Genomic DNA, 17,819 nt, shown 5'->3' on the forward strand with positions numbered 1-17,819 from the left:
GAAATAATATTTCTATTTGTTTTCTATTGTAATTTCTATTGTAAATAACTATTTTCTATTTAAGTATATTAAAGTGTAATTAATTACTGTGATGGCAAAGCTGAATTTACTCCAGCAGCAGTCATTACTCCAGTCTTCAGTGTCACATGATCCTTCAGAAATCTTTCTAATATGCTGATTTGGTGTGCAAGAAACATTTCTTATAATTATCAATGTTGAAAACAGTTGTACTGCTAAATATTTTGTGGATATTATGTTACATTTTTTTCAGGATTCTTTAATGAATAAATCATTCAAAATAATATTATTTAAAAGTTTTTTTTTTTTCGTGACAATGTAAAAGTTTTACTGTCACATTTGATCAGTTTATCAATTTCATCAGGTTTTAGTTTGGATTCAGGTTTCATTTGATCAGGTTTGCTCAATACTGGTTTTATTGAAACCCAGATGAAGAAAAAATCCCTAAATTAACTATTTTTCCTAAAACAATAAACATTATTATTATTATTATTATAACCATAGAGAAATCGTGCAAGCGATTAAAAACCTGTCCTATGTACAGTTGGCCCGTAAAAACAATTTTATTTATATATAGAAAAGATCTGACCGGCCCACATTAAACAAAATGGTCCGGCCCCTCTGGCATTTGCCAGAAAATATAAATTATATGAATATAAATATATACATTTAAATATTTTCAAAATATATACTTGGGTGTGTGTATCTTTATATATACATAATAAATATACACAGTACACACACATATATTAAATAAACAGAAACTTTTATTTTGGACGATTAATCGTTGCCCAGCACTAATTGTAACATAACCATTTGAAGTAAACTATAGAATATCCTTTAAATAAAGTGTAAAATATTTACTGACAATATTTACACTTTTTACACATTTTACATTCTCAGACAGCAGTTTGGATATATGAATTAAACTATTTTGTAATCTGATGTGTTCAGATCTGTTGTTAATCTTGACATAAACTACCATTCAAAAGTTTGAAGTCAAAGTTTTTGAAAGAAGTCTCTTAAGCATTTATTTGCTTGATCATACAGTAAAAATAGTCATATTGTGAAATATTATTTCTATTATAAATAGAAATAATATTTCTATTTGTTTTCTATTGTAATTTCTATTGTAAATAACTATTTTCTATTTAAGTATATTAAAGTGTAATTAATTACTGTGATGGCAAAGCTGAATTTACTCCAGCAGCAGTCATTACTCCAGTCTTCAGTGTCACATGATCCTTCAGAAATCTTTCTAATATGCTGATTTGGTGTGCAAGAAACATTTCTTATAATTATCAATGTTGAAAACAGTTGTACTGCTAAATATTTTGTGGATATTATGTTACATTTTTTTCAGGATTCTTTAATGAATAAATCATTCAAAATAATATTATTTAAAAGGTTTTTTTTTTTCGTGACAATGTAAAAGTTTTACTGTCACATTTGATCAGTTTATCAATTTCATCAGGTTTTAGTTTGGATTCAGGTTTCATTTGATCAGGTTTGCTCAATACTGGTTTTATTGAAACCCAGATGAAGAAAAAATCCCTAAATTAACTATTTTTCCTAAAACAATAAACATTATTATTATTATTATTATTATAAAAATGCATGCTTTCACTTTTAACAATGTAAATAAAAGCCTAAATTAAATCATATAAAGTGATTGTGTCTCTTCAGAAGACTTGGATTAAACCGCTCGATTCAGATGGATTACTTTTAAGGTGTTATGCATTTTTTGAAGTGTTAAAATTTTGGGGGACAGAAATCTCTGAATGAGTGCATCATTTTGTTTAAAAATGTTTTCATGCATGTGTTTGTGCCCAAAATTTGCACTTTGTACAAACAGTTTCTTTGTCACAGGAAAAGGTGTGGGGGAATGTTGACAAAAGTCTGGAGTGTATCATCCAGCGAGTGGACAAACTGCTGCAGAGGGACCGTTTGCACAGCAGCAGCAGTGAGGACATGTTCCAGACTGACCAGCAAAGTGGCACCAGTAAGAAAGGTAATGGGAAAACAAAAGCCTTCTGGATCAACCCTGTCTGCATGGAGGAGCCTTCCTCTGTCCCTGAACCGCAACAACAGTCACCTTCACCATCATCACCTTCATCTTCACCACCCGATCTGAACCTTGCATGCCCTGTTAATGCAGAAACACATGCCTGTAGGTGCCTTTCACTGTCTTGTTCACACCTTCTCTCTCTCTCTCTTATATTTTTAAGAACAGCATCGGGCCTAGTTGGCAGAGTCTCATCAATTACAAATGTTACATTTTTCTGCCTTCTGCACTCTGCTTCACATTCCCTACTGCTTGTCCATTGTGTTTCTATAGTGGTACAGACACTAACACATGTACATACTCATCTCTTCTTTCTTTTCTAGTTATTACACTTTCAGTCTCTGTTTTTCACAAACCCTGTCACCTGTTCGTCTTCAAACAGGTTTGCATGCTGCCATAGCAACTAGCATTTATATTACTTTTACTTGACTGGTTGTGGCTTGAAATTCTCCTCCCATTGTTTCTAATCCACCTCATCATCTGTATTTTTTACCTAGGTATCTATTATGCATCATTGTGTATGTTGTCTGATTTGAGTCTAGTAGTATGTGTATATTTGTTTACCTTTTGCCAAAACAAAGCAATATGAATGTATGGAAAAACTGACATCCAAGTGAATTCCACAGTTTATGTTAATGAATGTGTGTTGACTCTGTGTGACTCTCTGTTGATGTGCCATATCTCTGGAACATGTTTCTGGAACATTCTGTTGTTTGACCCAGCATATTTGCCTACTGTGAACATGCGACCGTGTGCTCTCGTTTGATTGGCTGGCTGGCTGGCTGGCTAACAGGCTCACAGGCTGTCTGTCTGGTGCTGGCTGTCTGTGCCAGTTAGTCACTTGGCAGTGCTAGCATGCTGTGATTTACAGTAGCCTTTTCCATTATATAATGACTATGAAATCATTAGCTTGCCAGGCAGCTGTGAATATTACTTACATATTGTATCTAGGCAAACCTATCCAGCATTCCACTTTGCATTTTAGTGGAAAAACAGTAGTTGTTTAATCTATGTTGTAAAGTTGCTGCTGTCTTACGTTGTATTCAATGTCTATGTGAGCTGCGTGCGCTATGCTAGTTGCACTCGCTAAGTTAACTGTTGCATGTTGCACCTCCATCCTCTAGATGGCAGCAGCAGCAGTGGAGAGGAGAGTTACCCAGGTAGGAGCCCCTTCACCCCTTAAGCTTATGCGCTTTTGCTGAATTTGTGTTTACTTTTATGTCACATCTGTTGTTGTTCATCCTTGTTAATGGTGTTTCTTGTAAACTTGTCATTGCTACTATTTTCTGAACTCTGTCCACCCAGGTTTACTTTTAAAGTCCCTGTGAATTGGCTTGTGTACCCCTGATGTGTTAAAATATTTTATTTAAACAGGAAGTCGCGACACAACATATCAAAGAGTTTGTCCCTTTTTTCAATGGCCACTAGCATTTAAAAATGCTTAAAATGTATACTAAAAAGTATACATATAGCAGGGCCGTCCTTAGGGGGGTGCAGCTGGTGCGGTCGCATCGGGCCCCGCGGCGAATGGACCGAGGGAGAACACCCCCACCCCGGAACGCGATCGCAAACGGACCGAGGGGGGCCCTGCTCCCTACCTCGCACCGGGCCCCGCATCAGCTAAGGACGGCCCTGACATATAGTATACTAAAAATGTAATTCACTCTTACGGGAATCTTGTGTAATATAACTTGCTTTTGTTTGCTGTTTTTTATTGTATTTGTTATACTTGTATTTAAAAAAATAATAATAATTTACAATTGGCATTAAATAAAAATATACTACTACTACTACACTCTTACGGGAAGCATATTATTGTAGTGGTATTTATAATTTCTGGGGTAAACAGACTTTCCAGTTTTAGAAATTTAATTGGAAAAAAAAAAATCTCATCACCTTTTTAAATCTATTCCTGAAAAAGATGGATTGTAAACTTTATGGGCATATATCTCCTAAAACCATTTTTTGTCAGTGTTTACTATTAAACTAGTATAGAGATTACCTTAAAGGGTTAGTTCATGCAAACATCAAAATACAGCCATCAGTTACTCACCCTTATGTTGTTCCAATCCCATAAGACTTTCATTCATCTTCAGAACATAAATGAAGATAATTTTAAATTAAATCTGAGAGATTTTCTGTCTGCCAAAACACATCAAAAAGTTCATTAAAAACATTATAAATGTATGGATACATATCCATATTAATCCAGCTATTTCAGTCTTCTGAAGAGACACAACCACTTCAATTTAGGCTTTTATTCACATGTGTACATTGATTAACGCACGTACATAGAGACCACATCAAATATGGTCAACGGAAGCTCAAACCTCATTGGTTCTTCAAACTTGTGCTCGCGCGACTTCGTTGGTTCTCACACATCACGCAAGCACAAGCTTTAGTTGACTATTTGTTGAACAAACTATTCGTATTTAAAAAAATAATAATAATTTACAATTGGCATTAAATAAAAATATACTACTACTACTACACTCTTACGGGAAGCATATTATTGTAGTGGTATTTATAATTTCTGGGGTAAACAGACTTTCCAGTTCTAGAAATTTAATTGGGAAAAAAAAAATCTCATCACCTTTTTAAATCTATTCCTGAAAATTATGGATTGTAAACTTTATGGGCATATATCTCCTAAAATAATTTTTTGTCAGTGTTTACTATTAAACTAGTATAGAGATTACCTTAAAGGGTTAGTTCATGCAAACATCAAAATACAGCCATCAGTTACTCACCCTTATGTTGTTCCAATCCCATAAGACTTTCATTCATCTTCAGAACATAAATGAAGATAATTTTAAATTAAATCTGAGAGATTTTCTGTCTGCCAAAACACATCAAAAAGTTCATTAAAAACATTATAAATGTATGGATACATATCCATATTAATCCAGCTATTTCAGTCTTCTGAAGAGACACAACCACTTCAATTTAGGCTTTTATTCACATGTGTACATTGATTAACGCACGTACATAGAGACCACATCAAATATGGTCAACGGAAGCTCAAACCTCATTGGTTCTTCAAACTTGTGCTCGCGCGACTTCGTTGGTTCTCACACATCACGCAAGCACAAGCTTTAGTTGACTATTTGTTGAACAAACTATTCGTATGGATTACTTTTACAGTGTCTTTAATGAAGTTTAGTAGAATGGACTTTCAATGAATGGACAGAAATCTTTCAGATTTCATTTAAAAATATCTGCATTTGTGCTGCAAAGATAAATGGAAGTCTAATAATGCGACATGAGGGTGAATAAATGATGACAATTTTAATCTTTGCACTAATAAACGGACTAAAAGCAACAAACCTTACATTTTGATTTAGTGGGGTCTTTAAAGTGAAACATGAGAATAAATATGTGATGTTTAATAAAGATATTAGCAGCAGATTCTTTGTGTGTGTCAGGTGAATGGAGCGAGGCTCTGTATCCCCTCTTGACGACCCTAACGGAGTGTGTGGCCATGATGAGTGACAAAGCCAAGAAGTCAATGGTTTTCTTGCTCATGCAAGACAGCGCACCCACCATCGCAATGGACCTCAACCTGCAGTACCGCCGAGACGTGGTCTTCTGCCAGACAGTTAGTTCTCAAACAAACACATTAGTGAACACATACATAACCTTAAAGGAATAGTTCACCCTTAAAAATCATTTACTCGACCTCATGTCTTTCCAAGCTTAGAAGACTTTGGTTCATCTTCAAAACACAAATGTGACCCTGGACCACAAAACCATTCAAAAGGGTAAATTTTTTTTAAATTGAGATTTATACATCATCTGAAAGCAGAATACATAAGCTTTCCATTGATATATGGTTTGTTAGGATAGGACAATGTTTGGCCAAGATACAACTGTTTGAGAATCTGGAATCTAAGGGTGCAAAAAAATTAAAATATTGAGAAAATCGCCTTTAAAGTTGTCCAAATGAAGTCCTTAGCTATGCATATTACTAATAAAAAATTACGTTTGGATATATTCACGGTAGGAAATTTTCATGGAATATGATCTTTACTTAATATTCTAATGTTTTTTGGCACAAAAGAAAAATCGATATTTTGACCCATACAATGTATTTTTTGCTATTGCTACAAATATACCCGTGCTACTTAAGACAAATTAAGATATTTTTAATAAAACTTGAGAGATGTCTGCCACTGAAACGAAAGCCAATTCAAAAGACTGTCAAATAAATTGATATGAATCGAGCAGTTCAATTCAAGTCTTCTGAAGAGAAACAATTGTTTTATATGATTAACAGATTTTTATTTACATCTAAAAACATTAAGCACATCAAATATGGTAAACGGCAGCTCAACCACTCTTTCTTGACGCACAAGAACATACCTCATGAGCAAGCAAGTTTGAGCCTCTGTTTACCCTCGTGCTCAATGTATGTGCACTAATCAATACTTATGTGGAAAAAAGCATAAATTAAACCTTTTCATCATATAAAGTGATCATGTCCCTTGAGAAGACTTTGATTAAACTGCTTGATTGATATGGATTTCTTTGACACTATGAAAAGTTCATAAAAACGTAAAAGTTTTGGATGAATGAACTTTCATTAGAGGGACATAAATCACACAGTTTCATGAAAAATAGCTTCATTTGTGTTCCGAAGATTCACAAAAGTCTTACGGGTTTGGAATGACATGATGTTTTTGGGTGAACTGTTCCTCTACACCTGTTTTTCTGTCATTTTCTGACAAATGTCTTCTTGCTCTGTCTTTTTGCCTCTCTTAAGCTCACAGCACTAATTTGTGGCTTCATCATCAAACTGAGAAACTGTCTCCGTGACGACGGTTTCCTGAGACAGCTTTACACCATCGGTCTGCTCGCTCAGTTCGAGTGCCTATTAAGTACTTATGGTAAACACACACTTACACACATACAGTATGCCCATACTTTGAACCTGGATACACAGTGACCACTGAATCACTTTTGTTATGTAAACTCATTTAGAGCACAATTCTTATTCATTATTTCTATGTGAGTGAAGCGCTCTGTTCTGAAACATGTTACACTGACTACAGTGGTTTTGCTTTGTTGTGTGTATGTTTCACAGGAGAGGAGTTAGCCATGTTAGAGGACATGAGCATAGGAATAATGGATCTTCGAAACGTGACGTTCAAGGTGACGCAGGCCATCTCTACCTCTTCCCCCGACATGCTGCCGGTGATCACCGGAAATAGAGACGGGTTCAACGTTCGCATCCCGCTCCCGGGAAGCATGTTTGATGCATTGCCAAGGGAGATCCAGAACGGCATGCTGCTGCGGGTACAGCCGGTGCTGTTCAACGTGGGCATCAACGAGCAGCAAACGCTCGCCGAGAAGTGAGTCCTGATTATGTAAAACACTCCACAAGAGTGCTTGCATAACATCAGCAAACAACATTATCATAATTATATCATAATTATCAATATCAATATATCATAATTGTTTGATTTATCTGATCTCTTTTTCAGTTTGGCATACACTTGTGTTCATATTGAAGATATCTAAAGGGAAAATCAAAATGTTTGTGTTGTAGGTTTGGAGACACGTCGCTTCAGGAGCTCATCAATGTGGAGAGCCTGGCACGTCTTAGCTCTTACTACCAGCAGTTCAAAGAGGTTTTACCTGACGACTGTAAGTCATCACTCTCCTCTTATGTTTTTTTCCCTCTCTACATAACCAAAAATATATTTGAATTATACAAGTCACTCTGGTTTTAATTTTCTGTCTCTCTCAGGTCTTCCTCGCTCTCGTAGTCAGACGTGTCTCCCAGAGCTGTTGCGGTTCCTTGGTCAAAATGTTCATGCTAGGAAAAATAAAAATGTAGACATCTTGTGGCAGGCTGCAGAGGTAACGGTTCTTCTACTACTAAATTATATTCAAATAATTGCTCAAACCCATTTGGCATTGTTTTCATTTAAAACTATTCTCATTCAAAAAAAAACAAAGAAAAACTTAATCAGCCATAGTTTTCATGTCCGAAATAGAGTAAAATCCATGTTTGAGTGCATCTCATTTGTACTGACACCTCTGAAAATAGAAATATTAAATGTTTACGTTGTGAGGTGTCCTTTTTCAATCCATTTTAATCACAGCAGTTCTCGTTATCACTAAATTATTGTATAGTTATACATAGAGAAAAAAAGAAACTGCAAGCCTATGTAAATACCTAAAAAAAAAAAAATCTTCGTTACTGATAATCCAATAGAAGTCAACATTTTACGAAATGTAATTTGCATTGGTGTATTTTGCTGCAGTCTTATGCACATACAGTAGGCATAATGCATGTTCGGGTATATTGGCGGATCACATTCAGTAATTTTGCATGTGTAGTTATAATTAAGCTACATTGGGTTTTTGTGGAGTCGAGCTACAATGTCTAAGAATACACATAGCACGTCACCTCTGTCTTTCAAAATAAGCGCACAACATTGAGGCCAGTTGTAATCTGATAATTATGATTTCAGACAGTTTACATGACATTTTTAAAAAAACAAGTTATTGTTGAAGCTAAAATCTAACATTTAGAATGCATATACTAAATATACTAAGTGTAAACATGGAATCAGAACAAAAACAAACGCACACACATCCCTGGAAAAACTCTCCAACAGGGTGCTTGACAAAAAATTGATCATGAAAATAGAAAAAGGTCAGCACACCTGGGCTCCAAAGATACAAAAATGTAATAACAGGCTATCACATAGGTGACGTTTCGAGCATGCAGGCTCTTCATCAGAAATATTCTAAGTGTAAAATAATTCAGTGGTATTCAACCAGAGGGGGCCTCACAAAACTTCCAAGGCGCCCACAAAAGGAGACTTAAATTGTTCAATTAAAAAATCTTTAAAAAGTTATAAAATATTAGGATACAAACTGAAATCATGTTTCTTTATTTCTTCCCCAATAACATTTTTATTATTAAATAATAAACAGAACAAGAATCTTAGATGCTCTGGGATCACAAAATGATTTATCTTTAATTTAATATATCAACACTCCCAGTTTCTTTTTAAAAAAATTTGAAAAGCTGTATTATCATAATTACAACAGAAATACCCGTCTTAGCCAATTTTATTGAATATTGTGTTGGATCATGAGGGGCCTTCGAATCAAAAGGATTGAGAACCACTGGGTTAATTGGTGCACCCTTAATAACGTGAGCATATGAAGTCAAAAAGTTTGTATATATACAGAGTTTGCATCTGAAGGCCTTTAAGTGGTTCTAGTGCCATTTCAAAAGATACTTGAATGCTGAACTGGAATAAGTGTGACTATGTGTTAGGCTGAAACACAATATTTGTGCCCCTTCACTCAGATTTGTCGGCGACTAAATGGAGTACGTTTTACCAGCTGTAAAAGTGCCAAGGACCGCACTGCTATGTCAGTGACTTTGGAGCAGTGTCTGATCCTGCAGCACGAGCATGGCATGGCCCCGCAGGTCTTCACCCAGGCCCTCGACTGCATGCGCAGGTAAGACTCCTGAACAACTGCCTGCACTTCAATTCATAAGCATCGCACGCTTTGGGGATGTGCCTCTCTTTTTCTTTTTCTCTTTTCTTCTTTTCTCTTTCTCTCTGAAGGATCCCCTCCAATGCATCATCCCTCATTGCTTGTGGCTTCTTGGTGTTTTCAGTAACACTTTTCTGTCTTTATTGCTTTGTGGCTTATGTGGCCTAATATGTTCATTTCTTTTATATTTACTCACTTGTTTAGGGTGTTTGTTCCTTCCCACTCCACACTTCCATATTTCATCCCTTCTCTCCACGAGAGGCGTAAACACAAATAAATTGCTCCTGCAGAGTGTGAGGAAACTGCTGAAACTTTGAATCTGCTGATTTGTTTGGCTGTGTGCTTGCCAGATGCTCTGTGCTTATAAATAAGGGTATGAAATTGTCAGTTTTGTCACATAATTGTCTCCTCTTGTCTCCTGTGCAATCTAAGGACAGATCTAAACAAACATAGTTGTAGTTAAATTTGTACAGAAAACTGTTTATCTGTCCTGTTGAAGCTGATGAAAGAGACAAGATGAGTACAGGAAGGTTTTGTTGCTGTTTTATAGAGTCTCAGTAAATACTTACAATAAGGTTTAATTCATTTACATTTGTTAATGCATTGGGTGTCATAAACTAGCAATGCAGTATACAGCATATATTCTTCTAGATAATGTTAACTTCTACATACACCGCCGTTTGGTTAGTAAGATTTACTTTTTTTGAAAGAAATTAATACTTTTATTAAGCAAGGACACATTCAGTTGATTTAAAGTGACAGTAAAGACATTTATGATGTAAAAGGTTACATGGTTTCCACAAAGATATCAATCAGCACAACTCTTTTTAACACTGACAATAATAAGAAATCGCCAAATCAGAATATTTGAATGATTTCTAAAGGATAATTTGACTCTAAAGACTGGAGTAATGGATGCTGAAATTTTCACTTTGCCATCACAGCAATACATTTCATTTTAAAATATATTTATTAAAAAAGTTGTAATAAAATTTCACAATATTACTGTTTTACTGTATGTTTGTTCACATAAATGCAGCCTTGGTAGGAATAAGAGACTTTAAAAGACAATAAAAAGTGTTACTGACCCCATACTTTTGAATGGTAGTCGATAAAACATTTTGATTTGTATAAATTTGATAAAGTATTCAAACAAAGTAAAGAATATTGAATTTATAATTTAAAAAACTAAAAATAACCCTATTCTTACCTTACCTAAAGTAGGTAAGAATAAATGCTGTAAAAAATGTCTTCATTGTTAGTTCAATATCTAATTCATTAACCAAGGTTAATAAATTGGATGTTAAGGTAAAGTTTTACCCACAATGCACTGTGCATGATCTGCCACTGTGCTGTGCTGCTGTCCCCTGTGTGTATGAGGCTGAGTGACTTGAAATGAATAATCTCAAAGAAAGCCAGCAGTCTATCTGTACCTAAAAATGTACTCTCCTTCACAAGCCTGGATACAAAACAGATGGATGCAGAGACACTGTACACAAGATTGTTTTTATGTTCGCAGTTGGTTTGTTATGATGGCTCTGTTGGCCTGTTGCATGCTGGGAGGACACAGCACGCTTGATTTGCATGGCAGCAGCAGCCCTACATATGCCCCCTTCTGTCCAACATGGAGAACCCATCTCTTAAACTTTCTTTACTTTACTTTAAACGGCAGAGATGCAGAACTTCACTCTTAATTTTCTCTTTCTTTATTCTCTCTCCTTCCCTTCTGTTTCTTTTTCCTAATTCACATTGTCTGTTTTATGTCGGATTTACTTTTTGTTTGCATCCACATCTGACGGATGGACCTTTTCATCGTGTCTGCAATAAATTTTTCATTTCGTTTTTCTTTACATTCATGTTGGAACCACCCCAATGGTCATGTCACCATCCTGTGCATGTCGCCCCATTCTGTTTGTCCTCTCTGGCCCTTGCTGCCGCTCCCTCGTCCCTGCCCCTCTCTGCAGCATTGGGACCAGGGAGGGGGTAACTCAGAAGAACCTGAGCGGCTTATTGCCCGTACGTGACTTCAGGCTGGACCCCAGTCTGCTCTACTCTCTGCCCCTTCTGGCCCTGAGCCCAAACCTGCTCATCGTCTGGGTGTTCCTCAGCATAGCCTACCTGCTGGCCAAACTCCGCTGCAGCTGAGCCTGAGACCCCCTTTTCCATTTTTCTTTCTCTCTTTCCCTCACCCTGGCTATCTCAGCACTTCCTTTCTCTGTTTTTCTGTTTCTTCCTCCTCTGGGTGAGGAGCTGTGTGCAGACAATGCTGAATTCTTTCTGGTTGATACAGCTCTTCTCTCTAACAGCCAATCTAAAGGTCTTGGTGGTCATTTCTGCCTTACCTCTCTCTCTCTTTCTCAAGTAATCATGGATGAGAAAAGTTTGTAAAATAATTTGTGACATATAACAAATATTCTGATTATTTTAGAGGGTTCATTGAAAATAGATATTCATATATATTTAAGATTTCACATTGATTTATTTATTCAATACTAATTATTCTTATAATATAATGTTTTATTTGTGTTATTATAACAAACTATTTTTAGACACATGCATATTTGTGCTAGTGGTCAATTCAATGTGTATATAATAGAGTGCATTAGTGCCCGCACACTTTTTCAGCGGCGTTTGTTCCGGATGTTTGTTTTTTTCCACACTTTTTGTTTCCCATAGGAATTTTCAAAAAAGTGTTTAAAATATTATAAGCCATGTAGCAAGCCAAGCAGCTACAAGGCGAATCACAACATCATGAACTTCAAATCTGAAAAAAAGTAATCGAAATTGGACAAAAGACAAAAGTACAAAACTGTGTGCTTAACCGTTTTAGTGAGGGAAAGAACTACAATCCCATGAAGCATTGCAAATGACAATCAAGTTAAAAACAATTGAGGAAGAATAGAAACTACTAATTTAAAGTTGATTATTACATCAACTTATTTTACAAGTTTATTGCAAAATATGCAATAAGTATTTTGACAGCATAGCAAATCAAATATATAATTTGCAGTGCTTTATGGGATTGGGCATTAACCACAAACACATTTGCCGCAATTTGTTCGCTACCGCTGATGGAATTTTCTGTACAGAATCATGCGAAAAGATGACTTCAACAAAAGTATATACCATTCGATCTCAACTCACTGTACTTCTGTCTTTAAAGGTTTATAAGTCATCGTTAAAAAAGAATTTCCCTATGGAGAAAATGAACAGATTTTGGAACCTGACTGTTGCACTCTATAATGAGATATTGTTATTCTGTAACAGTATCATGGAATTTTCCAGTGATTTTTGTGGTCGATTTTGTTGCGTCTTCCATGTGTTTCTATCTAAATGCAAATATTAGGCCTGGCCAAAGCTAATCTCACCTATCATCGCACTTGCTTTAAAAAGTATTGCACTTTAGGGTATTAAGTGTGTCCATGTCTTCCCATGTTTGGCTGGAAGAACACATGTTGCTCTTTTACCAAGATTGGTCTGCACTAACCTGTTTGCAGCCTTTTCAATGAGCCCATTAAATTTGGCCAAATAAGATTGTATTTTCAGTCAGGGAAATCTAAATATGCACTTGAGAATTGATTTTCATCGAGATTTTGTTTTTAAATGTCTTTAAGGATGTTTTTACTGTCAGCTGACAGGAGGTACATGGCAATAGGTTTAATAGGAATTTTGTGTAAAGGAATGTTCCAGGTTCAGCACAAGATCCGTTGACCACATCTGAGGCATGCAATCGTTTATAAGATCATTGCGGCTCATCTCTCAATTTGTAAAAACAAACAACCTTATTTACATGAATGCACTAAGGTCTAACATTGAAATACACAATTTTGAAAAAACAACCATGTACAGCTTCCATTGTAAGTGTATTAATGTAAATTAGTTTCTTTTCTCAAATTGGGGCATAAATGGCATGCTAGATGGTGTAAGTTAAATCTTTGTGTCAAATCTGGAACAGTCTCTTAAGATGTATCTGTTTAGATGACAATAGCATCCACATGTTGCTTTAAGTAAAGACACTTATGCAGTAATGATGAATAGAATGTATGTTGTTTTACCAAAACGAATCACTTTGTTTCCTAATCATGACATGCAGGCTGTAAATCATCAGATTTCTTCCCTTCTTTATATGTAAATATATATATTTTATATGTAAAAGTTTACCATGAGAGAATTTTACAGAGCTCAGTTTAATTGTGCTTCCCTTTGTGCCAAATTAGAAATGGCCTCTCTGTGCTTTGTAAAATTTGTCTGGCCACATGCCACGGCCAGTACATCTGCTGTTTACAAGTTAGCACTGCTTGAGCTTACATGCTCTAAAGAGCTGCCCATTGCAAGAACTTTATATATAAAAAATAATATTCAGAAAATTGTGCAGTTCATCTGACCCACTAAAGAAATTGACTGTCCCAAAATATCTCCCTTTGAGATGCTAAAGGGGTTCATTTTTAATGATGTTGTGGCTCTGTGAGTCTATTTTTGCTTTGTTTGCTTAAAAATGTCAGAGATAACTTCCAGATTTTTCCCTGTTGGTTTTAAATCATGTTGGATAATGTTTCAAGCTGTTTTCTGAGTACGATGTCTTATACAATAAGTTGGAGAAAGGTTTTGCTGACTGATTTTGACGTTTCATAGGTTAGACAGGGACAGATACTGACTAAGGTTTGGCTGAATATCACTGGTAGGTTTTAACAAATCGAATTTAAGGATAGATCTCAGTTTAGTTTTGATCGTTTTAAAGTTTGATCATTGGTTTTAGGTAGGGCTGCATGATTATAAAATTGTTGATTATTTCCCATGATAGTGTAATCTCAATTATGAATTTAATTGATCAAATTTATATTAAAACACATCTGCAAGTTATTACAAAAAAAAAAAGACTGATTCACACAACATACATGTTTGTGAATGGTTACAATGTTCAACCGAATATATACAGGTGCATCTCAATAAATTAGAATGTCGTGGAAAAGTTCATTTATTTCAGTAATTCAACTCAAATTGTGAAACTTGTGTCTTAAATAAATTCAATGCACACAGACTGAAGTAGTTTAAGTCTTTGGTTCCTAGCCATAAAAATCTAACATTTTTGGATACATTTTGCAGTCATAGTTTTAGAGATAAGTTGTAGGTTTGAATTGATGGACTATGTTGTTGAATGTTTTGGGAAATAAATAAGTATCTTGGGTTAGGGAATAGTTTGGTGGACTCGTTAGGTTTGCTTGAATAATGAATGTGCTCAGAGCCAGCTCTTTTGTTTTTATTGAGCTTTCATTCTCTGAGAATCCAAACATATGCAGTGTTGTTTTTATGCTTCTTACAACATTTGAACATTTTTAAACAGTATTTGAAATATAACCTTTTACTCAAATATCACAAATAAATTCTTTAGCTCTACCTCGTTTTACTAAAGCATGTGAATAGAGCATCATGCTCTTTTAGTCACAAACTAAAAAGGTCTCTGGCAAGGAACCATTTTGATTTCGGAATTCACTAGAATAACATTTTTTATTTTTAACATTAAGTGGTCAATTAATGCAAAAATGGTAAGTCTGTGATCATTTACATACCTTTGTATGTTTCTTTCTGTAGTGGAATTTAAAAGGAGATATTTAGTAGAGTGTCCAAGCTGCTCTTTTCAGTAAAAAAAAATGTTCACATGATTTTTCAGTGAATAATAACATTTTGTTCATCACACTAGTCATACTACTTTTATATTGCTTTTTTTCAGAGCTTGATAGCCTCTGGTTCTGTTCTGATCCACTTGCACTGTATGAAGCAGCATGAACACTTTAGAATTTCTCCTTTTGTGTTCCTTGGAATAAAGTCAGTCATATGGGTTCGAAACAACATGAGAACGACACATTGCACTGATGTTTAATTTCTAACTGGTCAGTTTGGTAGATAAAGGCCTACACCTGAGTAAATCGTACCAAACCATGCTAACTGATATCGTTTACATTTGTTACAACACTTAACTCAGTAAAGAAGTTTATATTATGAATTGCTTTATTGTTATTATATGAATATTACTAAGATATTTGTGTAAGCACATTTTTGAAAGAATATATTAATTGTTTAAAACGTTACGTGCGGTTGTAAAACAGAATTTTTAGAATCCCAATAAGAGGGACATGTGCAATAGTTGGCCTGATCAAATGTCATTATTTACCATACCCTAATACACAACCAATGAAGCCTGCTGATCTTAAAGATTTATTTTCATTTCTGTCAAATTTGCTTCAGAGCATTAACTGCCTGTGTGCTACCTAAAAAACATTAGCATTTTCAACTTATGTTTTTGACGTGGTTTGTTCGTTTATTTGCTTTCGCCACCCTCATTCTATGTTCACCCATAATACTCATGCTCATAACACTGCTGAGATGTCTGCTGCCATCTTTTGTGGCTGTGCTAATTTTTGCTTGTGATTTTTCTAAACATGGCTTCATGTTCTGTTTGTTTTCTACTTGTTTTCACACACTCAATCCCGCCCCTTTCCCCTACCAGTGAGGGCTGCCGCCGTGAGAATACCATGAAGAACGTTGGATTTCGCAAGTATGCCTTTAACTTTCTGCAGCTGAAGGCCTTTCCTAAACATTACAGACCTCCCGATGGCACTTTCGGAAAAGTGGATACTTGACGAGATGACTCTTGTTTAGCTATAATACAGCAGGATCATTAATTATGATGTGACACAAGTCCTGCACATTAGAAATGCGAGCCTTCTTCAAGCTAAGCTACAGTAAATCCGCTCAACGCATAGGCTTTTTCAGTTTGCACCGATAGTTATTGAACATTTACATTTCAAGTGTGAGTTTGAAGTGAAAATGTTGACTGCATTGATTTGTATTAGTAGCAAAAGACTGCATATCTGATCTTTCATAAGCTCAATATCACCGCACATATACATACACGTAATGGCTCTCTGTAGTGCACAATGAAGGGTTTAGTCATTTATATCATAGGAATTCTGGCCCTTTATAATGCATAGTGGAGAGTTTACACGTTTATGCTGTATTACATATTGTATTCTTGACTATCAATAGCAAACTGTAGTGTGTTTAGTTTAAGCAACACCTGCTGCAGCATTACAGTGATCAGTGTTATGGCTTAGAGTTGTCACATGACTCTTCTTGCCTTGTTTATTCCTCTCATGTGTGTTCATTGAGGCTCCACCATTTTCAAGTGTCATTTCCCATTCTCCCATAGACCAGCGGAAGAACTGTTGGGAAACAAATCAGGCCTTTTTTAGGTTAGCATTGTGTGTTTTATTAATTTTTTAAACCTCATACATTCAGACTGATCATGCATGGTCCATCCTCTCAGTTGCTTTAACTCTGAGGTCGTCCTTTATGAAAACAATGCCCTCTTCAAGTAAAAACAATGCACTTCTGGCACGTTTCTTCTATGGACCAGCGAAGAAAACGACGATGTGAGATCAGTGTATCACTGTGTTCAGCTGGCAGCAATGACTCATAGATGATGCTGCCGTTTTGTGCTGTACTCGTTTTAATAAGAGGTACATTCAGAAATGGAATATTGATACATGGAGACAGTACAGTACAGTGCTAAGCACTTGTGAAACTGACTGTGAAATGTGAATGTTACAGTTGTTCAAATTATTTGTTACAAGTTATTTTGTGGTGCATATCACTGTTGTCATTTCTCGTTTTTGACACTGATGTTGTTTCAATTATTGTATGTTTATATTATACACCGTTATTTAAGAGAGATATGCTCACAGATTTTTTTAATTGATCTTGATTTGTATTTATCTTTTTTATGGTAATGACCTTGTATCTTTTATGATGCCCTCTTAGATATATTATGTCTGTCTAGAACAGAGTTCTGCTGTATTAAAATGCTGTCAATAATCAATATCTGATGCCATTAAAGAGAGAATATAAGACCAGTGACATCTGTTGTGTACTTCTTATCACGATGAAGCATGTCTGTTTCTGTGTCTGTGCATGTTTGGATCTAAAACGTGGTTAAATATCAAAAACAGTATCTCATCATTGCTCCCCAGATGAGCTTCTGCTGCTCTCTTGTGTTCTGTAGAAACCAAATCAGACATTTGTAACATCATTCAATAACAAACGGGTCACGAGAAGGAAAATGGATGATTATGGAAGTAATAAACTTACAAATGTCAGTGTTGTTACCTGTACAAAATAATCTCAAGAGGAGAGTTGCACACTTACTGTACATCAA

The 17,819-nt window shown here is 35.5% G+C and overlaps 1 protein-coding gene across 5 annotated transcripts in view; it reads left to right on the forward strand.

Moving 5' to 3' along the window:
• Window positions 1-17,517, forward strand: part of LOC107748537 (type I inositol 3,4-bisphosphate 4-phosphatase-like) — a 48,319-nt gene extending 30,802 nt beyond the window's left edge. The window contains exons 15-23 of one of the 5 annotated variants that reach the window (XM_016563351.1): window positions 1,888-2,188; window positions 3,208-3,243; window positions 5,509-5,681; window positions 6,846-6,969; window positions 7,167-7,434; window positions 7,632-7,729; window positions 7,833-7,945; window positions 9,414-9,568; window positions 16,113-17,517. In XM_016563351.1, coding sequence (XP_016418837.1) covers window positions 1,888-2,188; window positions 3,208-3,243; window positions 5,509-5,681; window positions 6,846-6,969; window positions 7,167-7,434; window positions 7,632-7,729; window positions 7,833-7,945; window positions 9,414-9,568; window positions 16,113-16,245 — 1,401 coding nt within the window. In that variant the 3' untranslated portion in view covers window positions 16,246-17,517. Of the gene's footprint in view, window positions 1-1,887; window positions 2,189-3,207; window positions 3,244-5,508; window positions 5,682-6,845; window positions 6,970-7,166; window positions 7,435-7,631; window positions 7,730-7,832; window positions 7,946-9,413; window positions 9,569-9,811; window positions 10,142-11,571; window positions 12,049-16,112 lie in introns of those variants that run through there. The other 4 variants (XM_016563350.1, XM_016563353.1, XM_016563352.1 and 1 more) reach the window with 4 other exon arrangements.
• Window positions 17,518-17,819: the final 302 nt, after the last annotated feature.

Source organism: Sinocyclocheilus rhinocerous, unplaced genomic scaffold (assembly GCF_001515625.1).
Source record: "Sinocyclocheilus rhinocerous isolate Xijiao unplaced genomic scaffold, SAMN03320098_v1.1 scaffold349, whole genome shotgun sequence".
In the NCBI taxonomy this organism is placed as follows: domain Eukaryota; kingdom Metazoa; phylum Chordata; class Actinopteri; order Cypriniformes; family Cyprinidae; genus Sinocyclocheilus; species Sinocyclocheilus rhinocerous.